Here is a 25,262-nt window from a genome sequence, read left to right as displayed (position 1 = left end):
GCGTTCCTTGCCAACACCGCAAACCGTCGCGACACGCGTCAGATGGACAGTTGATGCCCCTACCTTGTCCCGAGAGGCCTTTCGACCGAGTCGGTATCGACCTTTATGGACCACTACCGAAGAGTTCGGCTGGCCACCGGTGGATCGTGGTAGCCATAGACCACCTCACGAGGTATGTCGAGATGGCTCCTCTCATCTCAGGTACTGCACAAGAAATTGCACAGTTTTTTCTTACCAACATAGTTTTACGCCATGGTGCGCCACGATATCTCCTCAGCGACCGTGGCACCGCGTTTTTGTCCGCTCTCGTAAAAGAGGTTCTTGCTGCTTCTAGGGTTATTCACCAATTCACATCCACGTACCACCCGCAAACAAACGGTCTTACCGAACGGTTCAATCGAACCCTATCACAAATGCTTAGCATGTATATCTCCAACGACCATAAGAATTGGCACTTCATTCTTCCCTTCCTCAGCTTCGCCTACAACACTTCTATCCAATTGACAACGGGATTCTCTCCGTTCTTTCTTGTTTACGGTCGGGAAGTGTCCTGCACCATAGACAGCCTTTTTCCGTACACTGACAGCAACTTTCAAAACTCCTTCGTAGCAGAAACAGTTTGCCGAGCCGAAGAATGCCGTCAACTTGCTCGCCTTCGCACCAATGACAACCGACAACAACAAAAGCAGCGTTACGACCAAGATCGCACTTCCGTAACATACCATCCAGGTGACCTTGTCTTGGTTTGGACACCCGTACGCACGCCAGGGCTCTCCGAGAAACTTCTCCACAAATATCTCGGACCATATACTGTCCTTCATCAAACATCTCCAGTCAATTACTCCGTGACCCCGCTAACGCCGTCAACCGATCGGCGCTGCCGGGCGCTACAAAACGTTCATGTATCCCGGATGAAGCCCTTCGTCCAGCGCTCCGACCATGGCGCAACTTCATCACCAACCTAAAGGTCGGCCAGGAGGCCTCCATCTTCCTCTACGGGGAGGATATTGTAACAGCGCAACTTCATCACCATCAACATCCACACTATCATTACCATCTACAACAGCGCACCGCCTGCACGGGCGGTGTGTGTCTCATGCTGGAGCTCGCGGGGAGAATTGCTCCAGGGCTCGGCCAGTAAATATATATATATATATATATATATATATATATATATATATATATATATATATATATATGAAAAAAGTATTTTCGGGATTATATTTTGCGGAAAAAGTTTGATTTATATTATCATACTAATACTTGCCCGATTTAAATCACGATACAACTTATGAATTAAATCGCGATCTAAAATGTTGATTTTTATTGTTCACCCTGCGACAAAAAAAAAACATTACAATATACAGGCGGGTTGATAAAATGAGTCAGCAGAATTTACGAATTTCTAGTGGTCTGAATTTGTGAAGACTAGTATGCACGCTCATAAAAGCCAGCAACAAAAGATATAAAAAAACTGATTTTTATGCGTTTCCACGTGAGATAAAACCGCTTGTAAGGATCACGCATCTAAGGAGAATCTATGTGGTAGCGGACAGAACTTCTGGTATCAGCAGAACGATGCGCGCAGAGCTCGCCCATAACGAACGCCGGCTACGACGACGGGGACGCACTAAAGAAGCCATCAAAGAGAGCCTCCCCCACTTCCATTCTAAGATTTGGCTTCCGTCGATTCCAGCTTCCATTGACTCGGCTCGAGTCGGACGGCCGAGCTAACGGTTTGGCTCGATCCAGCTGGATCCATCCATTTGAAACTGCTACGCTCTGCAAGGAGGCGCTGTGTCCGAAATTTCGCGAAAGCTGGTAGTTTCGGGAGGGGGAGAACCGCTGATGTGTCTTTCTGTTTCATCGGGATTGGCCTTGATTTATGACCTTCGCAGTTTGGTATAGGGTATTGCAGTTTTTCACTTTTGAATTTTGTTTTCATCTCGCGTTCTTGTGCAGTTCTCCCGCTCCTCGCTCCCAGCGTGGATCTCGCCGCCGCTGTCCGTAAATCTCCCGCGAGCCCGCCGCGGATTTACCCCGAGCCAAGTTTTGCGACGTTTTGTTGCGATTCGCGGCCGGGTATAACTGCCGCAACTTTTGCGGCCCGAATGGCGGCCGGCGGCCGTGCGTTATCGAGTCGGTCAGCAGAAAGACTCGGCGGCTCGGAGCTCGGCATTCTCGGCGAACCGCGCTGTGGCACCGGGCGCTTTGACTTTGATGCGATTTTGTGTTTGTTTGTTTGTTTAGGACGGTAGGCGTAAATCAGGGCAGCCACCGCAGCGTCAAACTGAATGCAATGCATTTCTTGTCTGACTATTTTGTGACTCTAATCACTGGGCCAGGTGAACCCGCGATGAACGCTATCTCTTAAACGTTTTATTGAAGGCAGCGGGCGTGTTTATTTATTATTGCTTAAATACGCCCAGCTTGTAGTTTTAATATTTATATTTATAATGAGGTTCTAGTTTTATATGGAAATCGCCAAGCGACTGCTTTTCAGGCTTTTGGGTTCGAAAGAAGTAAGAACCAAAACGATTAAATGAGTGTGTCAATATGCCGACACTGCAATAAAAAAAAAAAAAAAAAGTTTTTTTTTTATACTTTACACGTATATCAAAAAAGGTTCACAAAAAAATCTCTTTAGCAATATTTACGTTACTAGACGCAATTTAAGTGCCGAATGTGGATGTCGCAGCTCGCTAAGCCCCGCCCCGTGCTTGCAAGGTACTTACATCTCTCATTGGCTGGAGAGATGGTTGGCGTGTGAAAGGTTGGTTATAAATTTGTATCTCCGTGCCGTAATAGTATTTTGATCGACTATACTTTTATGCTTAAGAGGTAAATTATCAAGATAGTCATTATTGTTTTCAAACGTATTCTGAGATTGCTTCTTTCGCTTTGGTTTGGAACCATAACAAACATGGCTGCCAGCGTCTGCGGAGCGCCGTTGCGTGGTGCTGAATGAGAGTAGCTCGTTGAGCTCGTCAATTTTTATGAGTACGGGTCGTTTTGAGTTCGCAGAGGTGTTTAGAGCAAGATCTCATCAACCGACATGGTTTGCAGCAAACAACTGTCGCACGTAGGCACCCTCGGAAGCGCTGTGCAGATGATTGTTTTCTTAAAGGGGACTGGCCTAAGCATACATAGCGTTTTGATCGATCTGGCTTGATTTCTTTCTTTGCGCGTGTTGATGCTTAATAAAGATGTTGGTTCCCGTAAAAGCGGCAATCGGGCGCTCGGCTCGTATCTATAGTCTAGGTAAGTTCCCGTCATTTCGCTTTGAAAGGCAAGTGGCTCTCAAGGTTTGCAACCCACCTGGCCTGCCGAAGCGAATAAGTTTACGTCACGTTTTAATTGTGCGTCACGACGTTCTCTCACCTTGCTCGCAGATGCCATGCGAAAAAAGTAAAAGAACATAAAAGCTGAAGTGACAGCATATTTATTTTGTTGCTTGCTTTCAAGTCCTCTTGGTCGGTTTTTACCGCATATCGATAGACGCTGACAGACGCTTGTATTGGACCGTCGCCCGCGTATGATGAAACGCTATAGAACGCCGCTTTTAGAGTCGAATCTCGCGAGCGTCGTAGAAGTTTGTAGACGGGAGCGGAATATAGCACACGGACGAAGGTGAAAACGGACGCCGACGGGCAGCGTTCATGTCCGCATCGATCGGGCATGGCAGGCGACGATAGACGGTGGTGAAATAGCAGACGATGCCGGAGGCTGCCGCGCGTCCGTTCGCATAACTATAGCAGGCGTTGCCAGACGCCAGACTAGACGCGCCAGATGACGGGGAAGCGAGACACCAGGCTTGTTAGCGTGTTCGCACGAGCAGCCAAGCCAATCCGGTTGTAATGGACGTGGCAACTGATTTGTGGGTGGGGCTTAGAGATGACCGTGACCTCCACCTAAATCGCGTCTAAGAGCGTAAACATTGCGCGAATTTTTTTTTTATTTTCGTGAGAAAATTACGAAAAAAGAAATATGTGTCCCATCTGTGCAGTTAATAAAAATTATTGCAGTGTAACTTTAAGTATACGAACAATGCGATCCTGCGGCTTTAGAAAAGGCCTAGCAACACGTCTCGTGGACATTTGTGACGCACCTCGTTACTGTACGAGTTTCAGCATAAATGGCGAGAGCAACGGCCCCATCGAGATAATCAGAGCGCCGGTGCGAGGCACTTTTGACATCTCATTCCTGGAGTGCACTCATGCGGTGGAGAGCGTTCATATGAGCTTCCCTCCGTCCCTCTGATTGACTGCATGGGCCGCCGTATACCTTCCAGTTTTTTACCGAGTGAAGCTGAAGAAACGACGTGTTCGCAACACCAGAGGAGTCGACGCCACCCAGCGGAAAAAGGTGTAAAGGAGAGAAGTGAAAAGAAGCTACCGTCCGTCAGTGCGCAGCGCAACCTAGCAGCACCTGGCGACCGAAATGGGAAACTTAGAAAGAAAAGGGGATCAAACGCACGCCGTTAGATTTGCGAATGCTGGAACGAAGGGTTACTAGTGTGCAAAGGCCTTTTATCCACTTTATAAATAAATAAAAAAAAATTCTGGTAGCAAAAGAGCAATGGAGTTCCGAGCAGTGTTGCGGGTAACGCGTTACAAGTAATGGCGTTACCGGCAACGCGTTACTTTTTCCGGTAACGTGGTAACGTACTCGTTACGTTTTTCAAAACAGTAACGAGTAACGTACTTACGTTACTTATTTCACGTAACGTGTAATGTGGTTACGTTACTTGTTACTTCTTCCCAATATCCAATGTTTTTCGGGTTTTTAGGCACCAGGACATGTAAATGTTATAGTTTTTGTGTTTTAGAGCGCCGCTCTTAGGCGCCTGGTTCCGGGTTGAGCGACGTCGGCGTAACTGCGCGCGTTGCATTATAGAAAATTTCCGCGCTAATATTTTTCCGTTAAATTTATATTTTTGCTAAATTTAGTGGGAAAATTTCCCCGCTAAATATAGCGGGTGAAGTTCCCCCGCTGAATTTAGAGAGGAAGTTGGCCTTACGTGACTTCAACACCAATTCAGTTTCCCCGCTAAAGTTAGCAGGGAAATTTCCGCTAAATTTAGCGGAAAATTTAGCGAAAATGTTCCGCTATATGGGAGGGCAGCAAACGAGAAGGAGGGGAGGGTACGGTGGGGGAGGAGGGGCATACCCTCCTCTCCTTCCCTAGAGCTGCGCTCTAATTGGGCATTACAGAGAATTGTAAACGTCTTTAATTTCTTCTTTTTTGCGTTTTTTCTTGGGAGTACTTCGGTGAAACCGCAAAAAATATAAAGTAATTATATTCACTGTCTGCATGAAAATAATGCTTCTTGAAATATGACACACCTGTATCGTCAAAACAGTAAAACGTTTTAGTTCAGAATTAAATAAAGTAACACAAAAGTAACTTGCCGTACTTTTTATCGGTAACGGTAACGCGTTCCTTTTATATTGAGGTGACGCAGATCGCTAAAGCGTTCCTTTCATTTACAAGTAACGAGTAGCGTATTTGGTTATACTTTTTATCGGTAACGCCTACAGCACTGTGCGACAGCTTAGTTTTGCGAAAGGGCTTTGTTTCCACGAGCGCAGGCACTGTAAGCATTTTCCAAAGCAACGAGCCTCCGCTCGTGCATTTTGGAGCGCAGCTCTTAGGCGCCCGTTTCCGGGTTGAGCGGCGTCGGAGTAACCGCGCTAAATTTAGCGGGAAAATTGACGTCACGTGACCTCAACGCCAATTCAATTCACCGCTACGTGACCTCAACACCAATTCAATTCCCCGCTAAATTTATCGGGGAAATTCAGCTTTTTAGCTAGATTTAGCTGACAAATTCAGTTTCTCTGCTAGATTTAGCGGAAAAATTTAGCGGAGAAACTGAATTTGTTCATAGGTGACGTGACACCAAGTCATGTGACGTCATTTTCCCCGATAAATTTAGCGGAAAAACTGAATTGGTGGAGGAGGGGGAGGATAGGAGACGAGGAGGGAAGAAGGAGAGGGTACGGAGGAGAAGGACGGGCACACCCTTCCATACCCTTCCAGCACCTCCTAGAAGAGAAGGCCTTAGCGCTCTGAGTGGTTACGTCACAATGTCGGAGAAGGAAGTCCATGGCGCAATTACGTGAGACAATTTCTGGCGTCGACGTGAAAAAAAAACGTTTCTTGTCGAGTGGCGCAGTGGTGTTCGTGAGCGTTCATCCGACATTAATGTATGTTTTAAAAGCGCAGTCTTGTACAAATTATTATATACATATAATATAAACGTAATATATAACGCGCTATCAAGGTTAAAAGTATCAATTTTATATTTATGATTATCCCCGTAACCGCGGGACTGCGTGCAGTACCGCAGCTCCCCACACTTTTCGAATGGACCGGTCCGCTGCTACGTTTTCTTCCCTCGTACGGGCTCCAATTCCGGTAAATTTACGTTGTGTGTGAGCTGCTGACTGTCTTAAAAGGAACGCTGAGACTTTTAGAAGGGAAGGGAACGGAAAAAAATCCAGTCATCGCTGCAGGGAGTACACAAGAGCAAGAGATGGGTCGACGACGTTAAGGGCGAAACACATGTACGACGAAACCGTCCGATCCGACGTCCGACCGCGCAATACGACGGCCGGAGGCGAGGGTTTTCAACGCTCTCCGATGCTACGAAAACCCTCTCCCCCCAAGGTCATTCCGGCAGTCCGCACGTCGGATCGGACGGTTTCGTCGTACATGTGTTTCGCGCTTTAAGCTTACCACACTTCTGCCGCTGCTCGTGCGTGTGTGTGTGGTTCTTTTGATCAATCTTCCCGCCGTTTCTTGGTCGTCACTGCAGTGTCAAGTAGCTTTTTTTTTTTTTTTTTTTGTGTGTGTGTGTGTTCGTTTGATACTATCATTGATTCGCGAAACAAGTCCTGCTACGGTTTGAGTGACGTGTGTGACAACTAGTCAACGATGACACTGGTCGATGACCTCTCTCTCGACAGAGAGAGAGACTTCTTGGAGTTCGTGTTCAAATGTTTTCATGTCAGATATTGTGGGACGTATGGATACAATCGACAGGTGAGAAACAATTTATTTACGGGCTTTCTTGGTCATGTGGGACGCGAGTAAAGTGCTGCAGTCGGGTTGTTCTTTCGGTTTTGTTTTTCGTGAAAGAATGCCATCTTGTTCGTCGTTATCCGTGTGCGGTTGAGTCGGCATTTGTAAATATGCGTGGCAATTTTCTAGTTTTCACCGGAAGGGGAATAACAAGTTTGTGTGATTATACACAGTGCGTTGTTTGTGCTTATGTGTTTATTTATACTAATGTTATTTTGTTGCCTTTACCGGGTTTATACTAGAGTCTTAAACTGTATTAAGGTAATAGTATAATTGTACACAAAATAAGTTATATTTTGTTCTAAGGCACCTCGAGCCTATAGGGAGAAGTAAATTAGTTGACTAAAGAGTAAGTTTGGTACCCCTGTTACACGGAAAAGTTAATGTATTTTCAATTAATGATATGGGACTTAATCAGCTCGCGGTCTTGAGTGATTATACGAGCGCCGCAAGCTGGTCTGTCGACCCCATAATGTCATTCGATCGAAATTGTATTACTTTTGCCACGTCGCTGAGGTATGATGCGAGACTTCAGTGACTGCACGCAATAACATCGCTTACATGATCGTAAGTGACCCTTTTAGCCGTGTCCGCGTTGACTACGTCTTTCTGATTTTTAACTGTGATCTGTTTTGCTGTATCCAATCACTGCGTGTCTCGCCATTTTGTCGAAGTATTTCTGCGTGAAATATGCATTCCTCCAGCAATAATATCGTTACTCAATGTTTTCTCTTATACGCCTACCTCGTGCCATTTCATACCGCTTATTTAGCGGTGTTATATTTTGCCCGTGTAATAAAGTGTTTTCTAGATCCCTTGCTATGTGCAGCTTTCACTTTAGCTAATAAAACACGCGTGTGCGACTAAAAGCGCGTTACGACGGTCAATCCACACGCGTTGCCTTCGCTTCGACGCGTGCCCCCGATGGCCTTCCTTCGTGACGTCACGAGAAGAACGCTACGGCTTCCTCTTTTAGGAGGTGTTGACCCTTCCCTCCGTACCCTCCCCTCCTCCTCCTCAAGGGCTGCGCTCTAATTTCACATTACAAAGATTTGTAAACGTCTTTTTTTTTTTTCATTCTCCTTCTCTATCCAATGTTGTTGTTTGTTTGTTTTAAAAAGTAACCACTCTCCTAGGAACCAGTCAACGGAACAATCCGAAAATAAATAGGAATAAAGCGGAATTCTGCAGCATAAAATTCCAATGCATTACTTGTAAAAATTCCGCTTTCTCCAAAGTAGGGGTTGCGAGGCTATCGAGCGAAGCCCTAATTCCTGCTCCAAAAAATAAAATCGATTAAAATGAACTTGGTGATGTAACTCCCCGGCACGTACCTTTACCTTTTTTTGCTTCGCTTTTTATTACAAATACCGCTCTTCGCAGTCGTGCATCTTCGTATAAATTACTATCCAGAAAACGAAGCAAAGCATGTACTTAAACAATGAATTATTCCTCTAACAGCTTAGAAGCTCTACATTTCCTTGCCGCCTTAAATTGTTTCTATAAAAATAAAATTATCCCGACTCGGCGTTGAACTTCTGCGAGAAACGTGCCGCAAGGCCGGCACAATATTCCCCCCGCCGCATAAAAAAAAAAAAAAAAAAAAAAGAGAAGAACAATAGAAAGAGACGTTATTCAAATAAATAAAGGCCCCATCTCTCCTCCCGCCCTTTTCGAATGATCATTACTGCCGAGACTAGTCGTTTCTCGTGTAGAGATTTGCACTACGCAAGACACGGAATCTTCCTTATGCCTCATTCGCACTGGCAGTCGAACCGAATTTGCGAAGCGGTTGCGAACGCGGTTGCTTAAAGATTCAGTGCAGTTTTACGTGCATTTGAGGATGAAAACGAGAGGATCCGCTTCGCGGTTGCGATGCGAACGTTAGTTTGAATGCAGCATTACTGCTGCGACTAATATTTTCCCGTGCCGCGGTTTGCGATGCCTAACGGCGCGTTTACACTTGCGGATTCACGTGCGGATCCGCGCAAGCGGAAAGTGGATTTTGGAGCCGTTTAGCGAAATCGACTTATCACCGGCGAAAAATCTGAATCAGATCGGGACCCATTTCCCGATTTTCCGCAATTGACCAGTCGATTTCGCCACCCGGCTCCGAAATCCGCTTTCCGCCTGCGCGGATCCGCCCGCGAATCCGCGCCGGCGATGAGCGGTTTCTGGAGCCGGGTGGCGACATTCGATCTTCGGTGGCGGAAAATCAGATTGGTCCGGGACCCATATTTAGATTTTCCGCCATCGACGATTCGATTTCGTCACCCGACTCCAAGATCCGCTCGCCGCTGCAGAGCGGATTCGTCCGCGAGTCCGCAAGTGTAAACGCGTCATAAGATGCGCATCCTTCCCCTCGCGAGTTGTTCGCGGAAGCTCGACTCCATGCACGTTCGCTTTACGTTTGTTTGCAGCGATATACTGAGGCTAGAAAAACGATTTCAAACACTATAGAGCAGTCATGTGTCCGTGCCTCCCACGATGGCGTACGCAACTCCATAACTTCGTCTGCCTTCCAAAACTCGCTAAATAAGTTGCTCAAGAGCGAAGGACAGTGCAGATGTAGGAAGCGGTATGCTTTTGAAACCGTCTTACTAATATTTTTTTACTGTCTTAGTCTCATAGGCGTTTATACCCCGCCCCTCTCTCGAGTTGAGCACGGTAAATAACAGAACGATTCTTCCGTAATTCATGGCCCGGCGAAGTTCCTTTCCTGTCTTTCTTCGCCCTGTCGGCATGTTTCAGCGGGCCGGAGCCCAGACAAACCTCCCTGCAAAACCCACTGAGTTATTTTTTTTTTTTTTTTTCTTTTTCCCCGCAGCAACGAATTCACCTGGCTTGCTACTGGTGCGAGCTTCGAGGGAGAGAACGGGCCTGTCTTTGTCTGCCATTTCGATCGAAAGTCTTCTGGGCTGGACGTAGAGCGAGAGAGAGAGAGAGAGAGAGAGAGAGAGAGCGAGAGAGCAACTAACATAATAACAGGGGCCGCGGCTTCCGTTCTCGTGGGCATTGTTTCGTTTCTTGCGCTTTCTCTCGATTTCCTCCTGGTTGCCGCAGCATTCTTGTTACTGCTTCGTTCCCTGCGAACTTGGCGAAGAGGTGCGCCTTGGTCCGTTTTTGCGCGCAGCTCGCCATCGGCAGTGGGCGACGCGATCGACGCTCTGCGGCGAACGAGACGAGCCTTACGCTCCTTTCAGTGTCCGTCAGATTTCCTTTTGCGTCCCCGTGGCTCTAGTCTCTGACAGCCAAAGTAACCTGGGGCGTGGCGAGTTCCTTGCATCATCGATCCTCAGGCAATGAGATTACGCCGTTCGCCGACGAGAACGCAGAAGAACGAATCAGAAAGCAAGAAGCGGGAACAAAATAAGCCGCAGTAACTATAAACTAAATTCCGTATTTTTTTCTTTTAACTTTTAATATTATGTAGGGTATGAATCAATCAGAGCCTGCAGTTTTGTAAAGCAGCAGCAACCGTGTTTTTCATAAAGTTTGGGTGTCATCAATCGTTTACACGGGCGTTGTTTCACTTAAACTAGCACAGTGATCAGGTAGAAGACTGGATAATATATGTAATGAAAAGCTTTCAGTGGCGTAGCTAGACCATCCGGCACCCGGGGCCCTTACTATGCCTTTCACGTCATAGACCCCCCCCCCCCCCCCCTCCACCGTTGTTGCTGCCACTGATAGCTTTACCAGGTGCTGCCGCTTGTGCAAGCGAGGAACATTCCAGAACGTGAAATGTGCGTTTCGACTTTCGCTCTTTGAGTGCGTTTAGCAACGGGGGCCCGAACTGCCGTTTGACGTCCCTGAAAACGCGAACAGGGTGGGCGGCTAATTATAGTACTCAGTCGGAGAGGATCACGTTCGTAGAGCTCGGCGTTCTTTCGATTGTTTTACTCGATGTTACTGCCGTACCGTTCATAACGGGCTCCCCGGCAGAGATCAGAGTTTAGAGGAGAGGGAACGGTCACACCAGTTAGAACGCGCCGACTGGAGGAGGAGGGGTAAGGAAAGGAAGGGGAGGATGGTACGGTCTCATTTTCCCGTCTCGTTCTCGACGAGGGGAAGGAGGGATGGGCAGAGGATGAGGAGGTGGAAGAAGTGATGGAAACGGATTTTGATAATTGAGACTGTCCGGTGATGGGGTTCTTCTGTTCTGGTCGATTTGGAATGCGTGCGCGACCATTATGTTCCCCGTCTCGGCTAATGTCCGCCTTTGACGGAAACGCCGTCTGTGTGGCGAGCTTCGGGACTGATAATGGATGACCCTTTAATTGTCTCCGCGTCGAGTATGCGCCGGCGCGCGCGCGCGCGTGCGCCCTAAGCCTTAGTTTGTACATGTGTGTGTGTGTGTGTGTGAGTTGGGCTCTGGGAAACCGTTTTTCTCTAATTGCCGTTCCCGGAGAAGCGAACCAGCCGCGAAGCGGGCTCGAAAGAGTCTCTGTTTTCAAGTGCGGGGAGGGTGGGGCGAGGTCAAATCGTTTCTCAATTGTTATGACCCGGTCAGATTGTAGAGGAGACCTCCATTGTTCTTGTTGTCGTTCTTTTTTTTTCTGGGTCCAAAAGCACCGCTTGCGCCAACTTCCAGGAAACTTACTTTCCGCTGGGGCAAGAAATTCGCTCCCGCTTTAACGTTCCTGGTACGACTCCGTTGAGATATGTGTCTGTTGCGCCGGCTTAACTGCCGCGGAGCAGACTTTCACGACTGCACTTGGTACGTATCTGGATTGAGTTGTGTACGTGTTGGAGCGCAACCGGTCTCTCTATCTTTTCCTGAGATTCCGTTTCATGCTCCCGTGTTGTTTTCCTCGGATGTAATTGCCGGATTCCGAGTTGCGTAATCGCCGGCTCACGGACGGCGACACGCGTGGGAACAAGAGTCGGGTTACATTCCAAGTGAGGCTGGAATGAGAAGGCCGCTCGATGTTTCAAGTTCGCTCTACCGCTTGCTTTGTTTTGGGATATCGGACGCCCAGATTATAATTCATTAAGAATGAGAGCTCTCAGGAATGCGAGGTCAACTACGGGACTTTCCTACGCGTAGCTCGATTAAAGTTGCTAGGGTGTCTTAGTGACTCGGTGGCCCTACTTTTATTGCGTTCTTTCTCCATCGTTTCTTCTTTTGTTTTCATTCGAGCGCGTCACACTGTAATTTGGCAGTGACAAAAAAAGAAAGTAGTTCATAACTACCACAGTTTGATTGCTCTACTTTTTCAAACACGCACACGCACACACACACACACACACAACAAAAACGAAAGCATTGCGCCTGCGATCCAATATCGCAGTTTTGCTTTTCCGTGGTGAAACACTGACGAGACAGCGAATCGGTATGCCACTACATATTATATAATAAAAGACATTGCGCCACGCTTTAACCGGGTAGTTAAAGAGAAAAAAAAATTTAATATCGATGCTATCCAAAAACCTCCACGACCGCTATTAACATAAATTCTTGCTCAGTAACAGCTCCACCGTTATTGCAACCACCAGGTATAGCCGCTCTATTTCTTTTTTTTTATTATTACGATTATTTTCTCGGTCGACGCTTATCTGTTATATGCCTAGGTTACGCGAAAAGGACAAGCGACCGGGCGATACTTGGGCGCAGCGTTGAATGAGCCGTGCACCGTTTATGGCTCCATAAACGGGCGCCTACACCGGGCCAAATGCGTTCCCCGCCTGTATACGTTCTTCCCACTTTGAGGCTCCCGTTCGAACGCATGCGGGGCAAGCACCGCGAATGTGTAACGCGGCCCTCTGTCCTTGTATCTACTTTGCGCCCGCACGTCGCACAATCCACGTCGAATAAAACGATCTAGCCCGAAAAAAATAAATAATGCCAGCGACCGCGGTGGCTACGGCTCTGGTTGCACCGCAAAGCGGTCGTATATACGATTATATACGTGTGTGTATACGTAGGGCCCCGTAAAATGCCTCCTTTTTTAAATATTTTTACGGGGAAACTTTGGGATTAAGCGGTTTGTATATAGCGTGTCCTTTTTCTGCTCCGAGCTAGGCGCTGACGCGGCACCGAATGTGTGTGTGTGTGTGTGTGTGTGTGTGTGTGTGTTTACTTTTTTGTGTTTGTTGGCTGTCGGAAGTCGTTTAGAAAGTCGTATAGAAATTTGGGAACGCGTGAGTACGGGATATCGTTTTTTGTCTATTAGTGCCAAGTTTATGCGTTGATCGCCTGTTTTTTTTTCTCTCTCTTATTTTTTTACTTATTCCTCTTACACTGTGGGGTAAATTGGCAAATTATACTCAGACTAGGGTGGCGAAAAAAAAAAAGTCTGTGTTCGAACGACCTCATTTGCTCGTTCAGAATAGTCACAGCTGCGCTAAACAGAGATTTGCTTGGCGTTGAAGTGACCTTTTGAGATATAATCCTCTCGCCTTGCTGTGGGTTGCAAACGTCGCCCCTGCAGCTTACATTTAAGTTTCACCTTAAGTTTACCCTTCATGTTGGTGTATTCCTCCACTTCTGCGATATGTCTGATAACTGCAGCAAGTAAAAGTGGCGAAGGATACACCGCGCCTCATCCCTCTTAAAAAAAAAAAGAGGCTTGCTTTGTATGTTTAATACAGCCTTGATGGAGACGCCTCAACGGGTAATCGGTCTCTCAGCTGTAGATGAGCAATTTAGCCAGTGTAGTACAACCGTTAACCTGGGATTTTTAACGTGCCTCACGCTGTAGTGATTACACGAACGCGTGCCGGAACAAACCCCTTCAAATCGTAGCGGGCGGGGGTGGTGGGGATCGAACCAAGGAGGTGAACCCACTCGGCCACTTCCTCCCTTCTTCCCTCTCAAGGAACTTATCAGTTTAAATATAGCGTTGCTCATGTGTCCTCGACCCAATCAACTGAAGATAAAAATAATTTTCTACCCGAATTCACGATCAAAAAAAAAAAAAAGACAAAAAAAAAAAAAAAAAACTTACTCTGTGTTTTTCGTTTTCTCAAACAAAGAGCACGAAATAAATTGATTTTTTTTTGTCTTTTTTTTCACACAGTTTCGATTATTGTGGGCTCATCAGTTTTTGGGGGATGCCCGGCGATTTTCTTCGAGGGCGTAGACGGCGTTTGGCGTGAACCGAGGAAAGGCCACGCCGGGCCCAGCCGCAAGGGCTGCCGACACGCCGCCAATCACGCAGATGTGTCGTCCTCCCTCTCCGTGTTCTCGCTAGCCTGAAGGGACACTCAGTCGGCGGAATGTCCAAAACTGGTCCCGTGAATATCCAGGTAAGTGTCGAGCTAAGGCGCCAGGCTTTTCTGTCGGAACGCCGCTACTGAACAATGCTAAACGCGGCTAGCCCGTTGACTTTGAGAGGAACGAGAACGTCGCTGGTAATCAACTTCGTGACTTTAGAAGTAGATAGATAAAATTTCTATCGCATTGGTTAGAGTAAGGTGTTAAGCGACATGTGACATAAATTTTAAAACAGCAAAAACCGCCAAGGTTTCACCTTTAAATACTTAGTTAAGACGGAATCAGCACTTTAAATAAAACCTCTAAGGTAAAAAAAAAAAAAAGAAAAAAAAAAAAAGAAACCGGTGAATGAATGTCCTGGACGAAATAAGTTTTTGATGCGAGTTTAAAGAAGCCAGAAAACATGAGTGCGTCATGAATTGAGAACCCCAGTTCGCAGTAGCACACTGCGCTCGCAAAAATGCCGCTCTGTATCTGCGAAGTCGTTGAACCGCATATCAGGCTGCATCTTCGCGCTTTTTAGATGTCTGTTCGGCCACTTTGGTATTTTCGCAACGTTCAAATTTCCGCTTTAACTTGGTGCATCTGGTCGGATGAAATTTGCCGCAAAATTGGTTTATTACTTCTCCTTTATGTGAGGCGTTATAAAATTATACGGTATATGTTCAAGTACCGTACGATGCTAATTTCATAAGCCGCTCGGCCATGCACCAAGAAATACACGTGGATTATTAATTTATTAATAGTCTTTTTTTTTGTTTCGCCCTTGTGTGCATCGTTTTATTATTATTATTATTTTTTTTTTTTTTTTTTGTGCAAGCGAGAAATTGTAAAATGTGGACGAATTAGGGCTGAACGGACGATTTCGCCCACTCAATTATGATTACGTTAATTCCAGTAATTTTTCTCGAACAAGGTAGGAAAATGTGTCCTGTCGCGTATTACGCTCATGCGTGCGAGATATTCCGCGTTTTAGACTGAGATTCAAAGCAGCGCACGTGGCAGGTAATTTATCAAAGTTGAAAACTGGTCCCGCGGAGCGTAGCGAAGTTTTTTTTTTTCTTATTTTTTTATCGCTTTTTGAAATTTTAACGTTGATCTCTCAATTATGCCTTTATTTTAATGTTCTTTTTATATATTAAAACACTCGGTGATCTATTTTGTTGTATAGAACGTGTAATTCTTACTTCGTTAATTTTGTCTTCGTCTCGTGCATGGAAAACCTTATTTCTTTCTGCGCAAATATGCTTAAACAGATATAAAAAAAATCGTAAAATGATAAAAAAATGTCCACTGTGTGAGCGCCATTTTTTTAGGTTAACCTATATCACTTCTTGTTGGGGTTACTTTATGAAACTCTACTTCGAAATATGTTTTTTCTTCGTTTTCCCTAATATATGTAAACCGATGAAGATGTTGGCACTGCCTTCCTAATGCTACAAACTGTGCGCGCACTGTAAAATTAAAACGATAGCAAAATGCTTAGTCAACCTATTTATCACAACCCCACCGGAAGTAAGAGTAAGACTGGCGAGCCACAATGGCCTTATCTGATGCCACAATCATCATCGACATATTAGGACAATACTGCTGTCGTCCAGAATAGGAAGCGACAATAAAGGTATCAGGGCTGTGCACGTACCGTGCCCCAAATACTCGAGAAATCTGTTTGCGATAAACATGCTCCGACTATGATTTCTTTTTCGTCTTGCCGCGAAAGGAATAGACAAGTGACAGAATGTGAGGATACGTAGCCGTTGTAATAAAGTCCGAAAATAAATTATGATATAACTACGCGAAGAGAAATTTCAGCGACTGAGATGGACCGACGCGGCGTTGTTCGTAATCTGTTCTTTACTCAAGTTTTTTTTTTCTTTTTGTTTTGCAAAACAGTAGTTTATTTTTTTAATTTTTTTTTTCGTTTGAAACAAGAAACTAGATCGCGCAGTAAAAAAAAATATTATTCTAAGGATTCGCGCAAATTATGGTTAAGTAGAAACACCTTCGTCCACGGACCCAAAGTTTTAGAAGCATCGCACTGATAACTTGCACGAATTTTGCCAACCCGTACGCGGACGACATTGGCGAGTTTAAGAATTGGGCAGGAGATCGAACTATAGGGGGCGCTCTGACCCGTTTGTTTTCCCCACGCTTGGTGTTTACTCAACACAAGGCCTGTGCACATGCCGACAGGCCTTATGGGCACGGCCCTGTCATCTTCTACAATAGAGCGCGGGGCGCAGTTTAATGTAAAAAATACTAACAATCGACGAAGCGACGTTAAGTGCCGGATCTCTCCTCAGAGAATGCGAGCTTGACCCACTTCGGCTTTTGTGCTGAGCTGGGATCGTGCATGCTGCATTGTTCATGCAGGCCATAGTGGAAACAAAACAGCCCCTCCTCCCCCTCGCCGGAGAACACGAACTCCAGCCGAACGCTGACGCCGCGTTCGGTTATGTCGGCCGAACGCTGCGTCATTGTATTTGTTGTCCCCATCCGTGTAGTTGTTAGGTTAACCGCTTGGGGCGTCACGGTCTGTCCTCCTCCCCAATAGCGGGCCCCAACACTTGAGTTCCCCTAAGAAATTGGGGGGCCCAAACGCAACAAGGTTGTTGTAAACGGCTTATAGAAGGTTTCTTAACGCGGCGCAGCGCGCTTACGTTTCCCGCTTGCAGGGCCAATGAGGCTAACGAGCGTAATAATCACAAAAGAAAAATATCAATAAACGTAAAAAAAATAGGAGCTTAGCACGTACTTTTTGTTTACGAATAATAGGTAAGGTAAATCTCAAGCCGGCTAAAAAAAGAGACAATCTGAAATCAGTGTTAAAGGAGCTATGCAACGATATTCAATTGGAATGTTTTTTTCTCTATACGAACTTACTGGCACACCTGGGACTCAAGGATACTCAGACGCAACGCCATTGGCCAAGAAACTCCTTTGTTGCGGTGTAATTTCAAGGACAAAAGCGATCATTTTCATTCAATCTCTCCTTTGCAAAATTTGATGACGTAACTCGGGGATCGCAGTACACCCAAGTGACGATATTTGAATGAGGTTCATAGATTGGACCCGAGCATTGCGTGGGCACTCGACTTGGGCTCGTGACAATTGCTAGCTCGAAAAGCATTCGGGTTGTGACCCTTGTCCAATCGCTGCAACGACGACAACAGCCGAGCCATAACAATGTCTGGAACTCAGCGCGTGTCCTGCGCTTTGCCAACCCCAGCGCGTGGCTATGATCAACACTGGCGGCATATAATCGGCTTCAGATCACGTGGCCGCTTGTTCTGGCTGCGAGTTGAGGGGGTGAACGCTGCTCGTTTTTCTTAAAGGGAAACTGAAGCGGTTCTCTATTTGAGAAAAAAACATTTCAATGGCCTTCATTCTACCTCCAGGATCAAGAATATCAAGATTATTTTTCAGTTTGGTGCACGGAGGCTTCAGAAATTAATTTTTAAAGTACCGCCGAAGCCCCTCCTTCCCGGGGCGTGACGTCACACTAGGAGCTTTCGGAATCTCTGCTCTCGCGCATCATCAGCGCCTGTCAAAGCTATGCACGCGCACTCTTGCTATTTTCAGAAAGGTCAGAAAGAGCCGTCACGACTGGTGTCAGTGCGGGGAAATATACCTGGCAAGCTTGCCGTTGCACGCGCTGCCCACACGAGCGACACGCGCTTGGCGGCCCGAAGATCCTAGTATGACGTCACGATTGGTCGAATGTTTTTTCGCTTTTTCTCGCTTTTAGTTGCATCTTCAGGGAAAACAAAAGTGATATTCAGATTCACGGGATAAAAATACGCCAGAATTCACCTCTAACTCGTTTTTTTCAAGAAGTGTTTCAGCTTCCCTTTAAATTTTTTTCTGGGACTTCTGTTGGGTGGGGTAAAGAACGAACGTGTGTTTCATAGGTCATTAGCGTTATGGATCCGTTTTAAGCGGTATTTGCGCAAAGTACAAAAATTGTTGCGTCGCTCCTTTAATGTTGTTGGCTGTATTCAGCTAAAACAATCCAATCCGCAGCGCGTTCTAATTTGGCGCTCGTTCTCCGATTTATTGGGCGTTCGTGTGTGCTTTGACCGTCTGTCGCCGAAGATTCAGGCCTTCAACTATGCCGAAACTGAGCCGAACGCGAGCGAGCATACTGCGCGAGCAGCTGCTCTATTTAGATCTGAGCTGGAGCGACTTTGAAGCCTCGAAATACTTGTTTTCAAGCTGCAGGTATTTTGCCACAAACGAAATCCACTCGGAGCCACTGAGTTTCAATACGTTGCCATGTCAACAGTTGCCCTGTCTGTTTAGGCTTAGGAACGGCCAGAATCAGGGACGATCTTGGAAATGGAGTGAGCTTACCGCTCATTCTTTGTGACTTGAGCCAGATAAAGCAAAGCGAAAGCCGGTTGCACTATTCATTGGCATTGAAATGGGCTAATACTGCAGCGACCATGACGAATTTGTTCCGAAGCGAGCGGAAAGGGCGACGCCATGTTTGCCAACGGAACCCGGCCCCAAGCAATAGGGGGCCCAGGCTATTTCTCGAATTCTGCGTTGGGGGTGAGCACCCACCCAAAACCCCAAACGGAGTTTATGTTCTGCACATGCGCAGTGGTAAGCCCCTGTTTCGTTGGGGCCCCCAAGCTTTGGCCCCCTATCCTAAAACTCCCTATTTCTATGTCGCGCGGCTGTGGGACATTGCACTCAACAAAAGATACTTGGCTCACCAAATTCAGACACAAACTCATTCCCCGTCTCGTGTATACACAGAGATAGTCCAGGCTCAAATATATAGCCACGTTTCTCGACCCTTTTTGGGGGCGCAAATGGTGAGAAAATCTGTACCCCATCTACACAAGGAACACCGAGTGGTTTCATTAACGGTTGACTCGATATGCGAACCGCCCTAAACAATCAACAGAAACTAAAAAAAAAAAAAAAAATTCCGGATGTTTGCAGGTTACAACAGCGTATCTATGACGCCTGCCTGGTACAACACTCCACTGGAGGACCGAGGAGTCCACACGTGGGGGGCTCTTAATGCCAGTCACACTCACACCGATACCAAGACGTGTGTCTTTTTCTCCCTCTAGGACGGTCCTCTAACATTGGTCACGTGCACGGGCGTGTCCGCAGATAACTGTGACGTCATATCTGCAGCGCACGCCGAGTATTTTGTGTCACGTATGTATGAGCAGTGTGTATCCGGCATTTAAACACTGTTATGCGGCAGCAACAAGCGACCGTCAATTTGGTGCAGTCCCTGCAAGCATTCGAAAGTGCCAAATATTATACTTTTTTTTGTAGTCCGTATATATATATATGAGCCTCGAGTTTCCGGGGCTCGTGACGCGTCACTTTGAAGTTTGATCGCCAACCGAGTGCACGCGCCCGCAGGACCGGCATACCGCAGCGTCTGAGCCACATATTGAGAGAGTTTGGCCATTTATTGTGTGGTTCACCTTAGGGCCACTGCCTTTGGGAGTACCACGTTCGCGGCGAGACGCTCTACCGCGAAGCGGGTTCGCACTCGCGTGGCATGCTGCTCGTTGAGCGCAAACAGACACCAGTCACGTTGGTAACGGTGATAAACTGTTTATTTACAATGAAACAAAATAACAACAACACAGCGGCTATAAGCTGGTGAACGCCGTCGGTGTGGAGATCGCCCACGGCCGAACGGTCGCTCACAAATGTACAAAGGACGGGCTAAACGCTCACCGGTGCGCCGGAAGGTTCCCCGTTGTCGCCGCCGCCGAATCCCAGGAAGAAGAGAGAAGCGAGACTGCTGTCCGCTGGTTTTAAGATAACGGCGGGGGCGAAGTGGCCAATCAAGGAGCGACACGTCGATCTCCTTTCTGCGGGGGTCCGTTACGGAAATCGCCCCAACGGGGAGAGGAGGAAGCCACTCACAGTGGTAAGCAGCGCCACCTCTCGCTACGTCGGCGCGGCCGCCACGGCGCGCCAAAACGCTGACGCGACAGAATGTTGAGGGATCACAATCCCCACAATTGGGAAGTATAGGTAGAGTCCCTGGAATACTGGCTAGTCTGCCGTCCGCCGGCCGCGGCGCGTCTTTTCCGGGATGAAAGATGCGGTGGCGCTGCAAGCAGTCGGCGTGCTACCGACGGGTTCGACGGGCGCAGCTGAGGAGCAGCGAGTTTTTAGTTTTGCGCGCGTTTGCATTTGACTGAGTAAAAGTGGCCTGCGTTGCCGCCGCTCTAGTGGAAAACTTTTTGCCATTATGATGAGATCAATTATAGTTGTACAGTGCACTTAACAGCACTGGCATTACTGTTATCTGTGCAACATAACAGGTTCTCGTAAAAATATCCCAGTAAAAACACACCATAGCTTCTAACGGTTTATTACAGACACACAGTGGCTGTTCTTTTTTCCAGACTACATACCACAACGAACACAGAGTCACCATTAAAGCAGCTTATTTGTAGCTTCAGGAAAAAAAACAACAACAAACAAAACACTTGCTTATAATTAGGGTTTTGCCTTTTCGGAGTTAATTTTTTTTTTATCTCAAAATATCTTTTTCTTTTTTGGGAGGGGGGTATTTTTTTTTTTTTTTGTAGATTCGGTGTTTTTTGTGTAAATTGGTTATGACTTAACCAATTTACACAAAAAAACACCAAATCGGTAAAAGAAAATTAAGCCCCGAAAAATAAAACAAAAACACTCCCACTTTCGAGGGAAAAAAAATGAATAAACTCCGAAAACGCAGAACCCTACTTATAATACACGCTTTCATCTTACTTCAGCCTCCTTTCTTTCAGTAGCTTCATACGCTCCTGTTTCGCCATCCTGTCATTGTTGAGCGCCTTCGTGTAAAATCGAAAACGCAGAAGTACATAATACTTTATTACACCTGTTGTTATGGTGTGTTCATGTGCTAGACAACCTAATGTGGGAAACTCCACTTTCACCAAGAAGGAAAAGAAGTCCTTAATGCTCCTGGAGTGGAGCTTGTGTAAGCTGAAATAAGTTGTGAAACTATCTTCAAGGAGAGTTATAAGGTTTCTAAAGGGGCCAGATGGGTACATCAGACCTCCATTGTCGAAGTGGGCTGTAAATGACGAAGCCTGATCCTCTTCCATGGCGGTGTACTGGTCAGTTTGCAGGAAGGATACACAAACCTCACATGAAGTCTTGTTCACTGTCTTTCTGACTACATATCCAGCAATGTAGTAAATAAGCAAGTCATTGCTTTTTTCTGTTACGTAAGCACTGTGGTCTGACGGCGTGCAAGAGCTGAGTGCTTCTTCTGCGTCATTAAGTTTTCCTTTGTCGATCAGCCCGTCCAAAATGTCTATCGCTCGCTCCTTGTGCAACTCTGATCCAACGTTTGAAATGAGAGAGCTGATCAGTTCTGGAGAGCAGTTGCCTGACTTGGGTGGCCTGGCTAGATTGTAAAATGCGAGTGCATTGACTGTGATTAAGAACTGGGCAGCAGTAGGGTGATCGTTTGCACCAGATGACTGTCGAACGACGCCAAACAGGTTCTCAAGCCTGTCCTGGCTCAAATTCGCTGTCATTATATATTTAAACCCGATTGTGTTGATGTAGTCAAGCAGATGTAGCGTGCTTTCAATTGTCACATGTAGCCCTTCTGCTGTGCTAGAACTCAGAAAGCCACCCACAGTAGATTTCGCGTGGCTTTCCCACTTTCTCAGGTACTCCAGGAACTTTTTAAGAAACTGGTAGTTTGGCGAGCTAGCGTACAAGGCTGCCTTTGGGAATCGCGAGGACATTACCCTGATAACTTTGTTTATCCTCTTGACAAAACTTTCTGTTGGTTCTATTGAGCCACATGCAGCTTCCAGCTTCGTGCGGTAAAGAAAAAGTCCTTTGACGACTTCGTCACCAAATAACTGAAAAGCTGGCGCAACCCTCATTTTTTCGAAAGAGTTGGGGCTCACATGAACCCGAGTAATGGAAGGCATTACTTTCAAAGAAACAGTCTTGCTGTCAATTTTCCAAGCTTCTTGGATAGGGCGAATATGTGCGCGACCCTCTGGAGTGTTGAAGCCCTTTGCTATGAAGGCGTTCCTCACATTTTTTAGCAAGTGGGGAAAATCGGACAGGAAGTGGAGATGGTGCGCTTGTCTCACAGGGTGTGGGGTCTTGCACCTTGTTCCTTTCGCTGTACCTAAATTAATAGAAACCAACTTTAGCTGCACTGTAGTGACTGGTGAAGGCAGAAAATAGTGCATTTGATCCCTAGAATTACCTCGTATGCCAAAGATCCTCCACATTGACCTGTTGCAGCTCGCTCCATCGCAGGTGACAAAGTCTACAAAAAGACCGGCTTTTTCACATAGGATTGTTGCCTCGACAATGATTTTGGCCAAGGTGTCAGCTTTAACATTTCCACGTGAAGCAAACACACCAAGGACCTGTGTCCACTGACCTAAGGAAAGAAGCCAAAAGACAATAAATAAAAGTTTTGTTTCACGCCTGCAATGCAGCACAATAAATGCAATAGCAGAATGGAATCGCTTACCTTGGAAAGGTTGGAACAGAACAACCATCCCATGATCGCAAACTTGCCCCTTCTGTGATTCTGGAGTAAACTGTGCGAGGTCAACGAATCCCTCTAAGTCGCCTAGAAATGCAAAACAAATGTGCATATAAAGTACACAGCAGAGACAAACACTATAGCAGTGAAGAGCCACAACTTAAGAACAGGTTCTCACCAGTTGACTTGACATCCAAGTGCTCTGAAATCTTCATCTCATCAAACACAATGCCTCCATGGCATGCAAACTTGTCCATACATTTCGTCTTCTCAGAAAGGGCTTCAAATATTTTTTTGGTTAAAACCGAAGCCGCCTTTGAAACCAAGAATCCGCTTTTGCAGGCACGTCCGTCCAGGCAGGGCAAGTATCTTGTGTCGTCTAATGTGTTCATAGAGTCTCGGACTCTTCATGCGCATTAATATGCATTCAAGAAGCCACTCGTTCGTGTACTGCATGCCCTTTGCCGACTTACGTCTGGCAGCTTCAAAGCAAGCTGTAACAGCAAGCTGCTGTTTCGAAGGCAGAGCACTCATCCTTTGTTGAAAGTCTGTTTTCGACAGCTGCTCGTTCTCGTTTTTCATGCTCTCAACAGCACTCTGTGCTTTTGCCAATTTCCTCTTCAGTACCCGTAAAGCACGGCTCTTCGAAGCTGATTTTTTTGCTTTGATGATTCTTTTCTTCCTGGAGGCTGCATTTTGGCTCAGTTTACGCATATACTTGCACGCCAAGCAGGGCGATTCAGAAATCAGAGAGCATTTTGCTGAAAAGTAGCACCCATTGAAACAAACAAAAGTTTTTGTCATAGGTTTCAGACCATAGCCAGGGCACAGCTTCATGCTTCCGATCTCGTGCAACAAGACTTTGACGTCATTTGCGCTGCTTATACTTTGATTTTTGATTTCCTTTCCACGAAGATAGACTGTTGCTTTTGGAGTTGAGCCCTGTGGCGCAGCAAAATCAAGCACAATGCGACGGCTCACGTGCAAAACACCTAGAGCACCTTCCTCACTCAAATGGCAATGAGCAAAGGTTATTTGATCTGTGTTGCCGTCGAGGTTGATCTTAGTCCACGGAGGTGCAGGCAGCAGATCAAGGCACTCGCGAATGAGAGCAGTGTCCCGAGAAGCATCACTAATGGGCAGGTCAGCATCAGGTTGCATTTCTACATCCACGCAGTGCCTCTTGACAAGTGGCAGTGGCACCTGATCACACAGGTTACGTTCCTTTCTTTTTTTAGGCACTGGCTTCGAGAAGTACTTGGGCGCGTCCGGAAACACGCTCGGCACAGCGTCCTTCGTCAGCTGCGGCACACTACGTGGTAGCTCAATGACTTGCCCTTGAACGACGTTCTTGAAGGTTCGTTCGATGAACTGGGGCTCAAAGTGTCTCTCACACACGACGCTGGCTTCGCCGAGGGTTCTGTCATCACGCTTGATTTTGCACGCCCACTCTTGCAGCCTCGCGGAGTTTTGTGGAGTTCTAAACAGCGAAAACTTTTCTTTGCACGAGCGGTATCCACTCCTGCAGCCAGGCACGAAGCAAGTGCTGTCGCGGGACTGTCGCTTTCTCCCCGACATCATGCGTTGAGATCTACGAAGTGACCAAAAACGCCAGCCATATCAGCCATTCTACCTGCAAAACTACGCGTGGAGCGTGGCCGGCGTGGCTGGCGCGACCGGTTTGACAGCACGCCGATTCTCCGCAGCGCCCTCTACGCCGTCATCATCGGCGCGACACCTCGCCCCATAGGGAGAGGAGCGCGGACGGCAGACTAGCCAGTATTCCAGGGACTCTAGTATAGGAGTAAAATGAGGAAGCGCCATTGGCCGGGAGCGGGCTGGTCGTGTTCCAGGGCGTCTTCACAGATTCGAATGTGGCCAGCCAGAAGCCGCGAATAATGCCCTGGCGGTGGTCGCGAGAAACAAAATAATGAGCTCGTTGGAGTAACTCTCGCTGACTGAAAATAAGGTGCACGTAATTTTTCGGTCAAGGTCATGCAAAATCAAATTCTAGGATAGCGATCGACGTGATCCGTACGCCTGGCGCCGAGGGTCGGGAAGGTACCGTCCAAGCGGTCAGACTGCGACCGAGCAAAAGAGAGTTCGAGCGGCACATTCGATTCTTAAATCTTTTTGCATGATCATAGTCGAAACATCACGTGCACTATAGTTTCAATCATGAAGAGTTACTCCATGTAACTCTTACGCGCTTATTAAAATTGTTTCTCGCCACCACCGCTAGGGAATTATTTTCGGCTTCTAAGAGAGCACGTCACGCCTTCTATCTGCGTCTTGGGCACGCCATGCCTCTTCTCCTCCCCTTCCATTGACCAAACTCTCTCAATATACGGCTCTGCGCAGCGTACGATCTATCTATACGAAAAGACCACTCTCTCGAAGTCACCGCGACTCAGCTTGCATTATGTTCACGCG

General features: G+C 46.8%; 1 protein-coding gene across 1 annotated transcript; it reads right to left on the bottom strand.

The window, feature by feature from the left end:
• Positions 1-20,660: 20,660 nt before the first annotated feature.
• On the bottom strand, positions 20,661-24,527 carry LOC121836715. Its single transcript, XM_042291788.1, has 3 exons — positions 23,008-24,527; positions 22,815-22,916; positions 20,661-22,721 (listed from the first exon to the last, which is right to left on the bottom strand). The coding sequence occupies exons 1-3, from the start codon at positions 23,219-23,221 to the stop codon at positions 21,064-21,066; spliced, it is 1,974 nt and encodes a 657-aa protein (XP_042147722.1). The 5' UTR covers positions 23,222-24,527; the 3' UTR covers positions 20,661-21,063.
• Positions 24,528-25,262: the final 735 nt, after the last annotated feature.

Source organism: Ixodes scapularis, unplaced genomic scaffold (genome assembly GCF_016920785.2).
Source record: "Ixodes scapularis isolate PalLabHiFi unplaced genomic scaffold, ASM1692078v2 PGA_scaffold2__306_contigs__length_199485367, whole genome shotgun sequence".
In the NCBI taxonomy this organism is placed as follows: domain Eukaryota; kingdom Metazoa; phylum Arthropoda; class Arachnida; order Ixodida; family Ixodidae; genus Ixodes; species Ixodes scapularis.
Note: the sequence above shows the minus strand (reverse complement) of the source record. Positions and strands in the feature narration are given on the sequence as shown.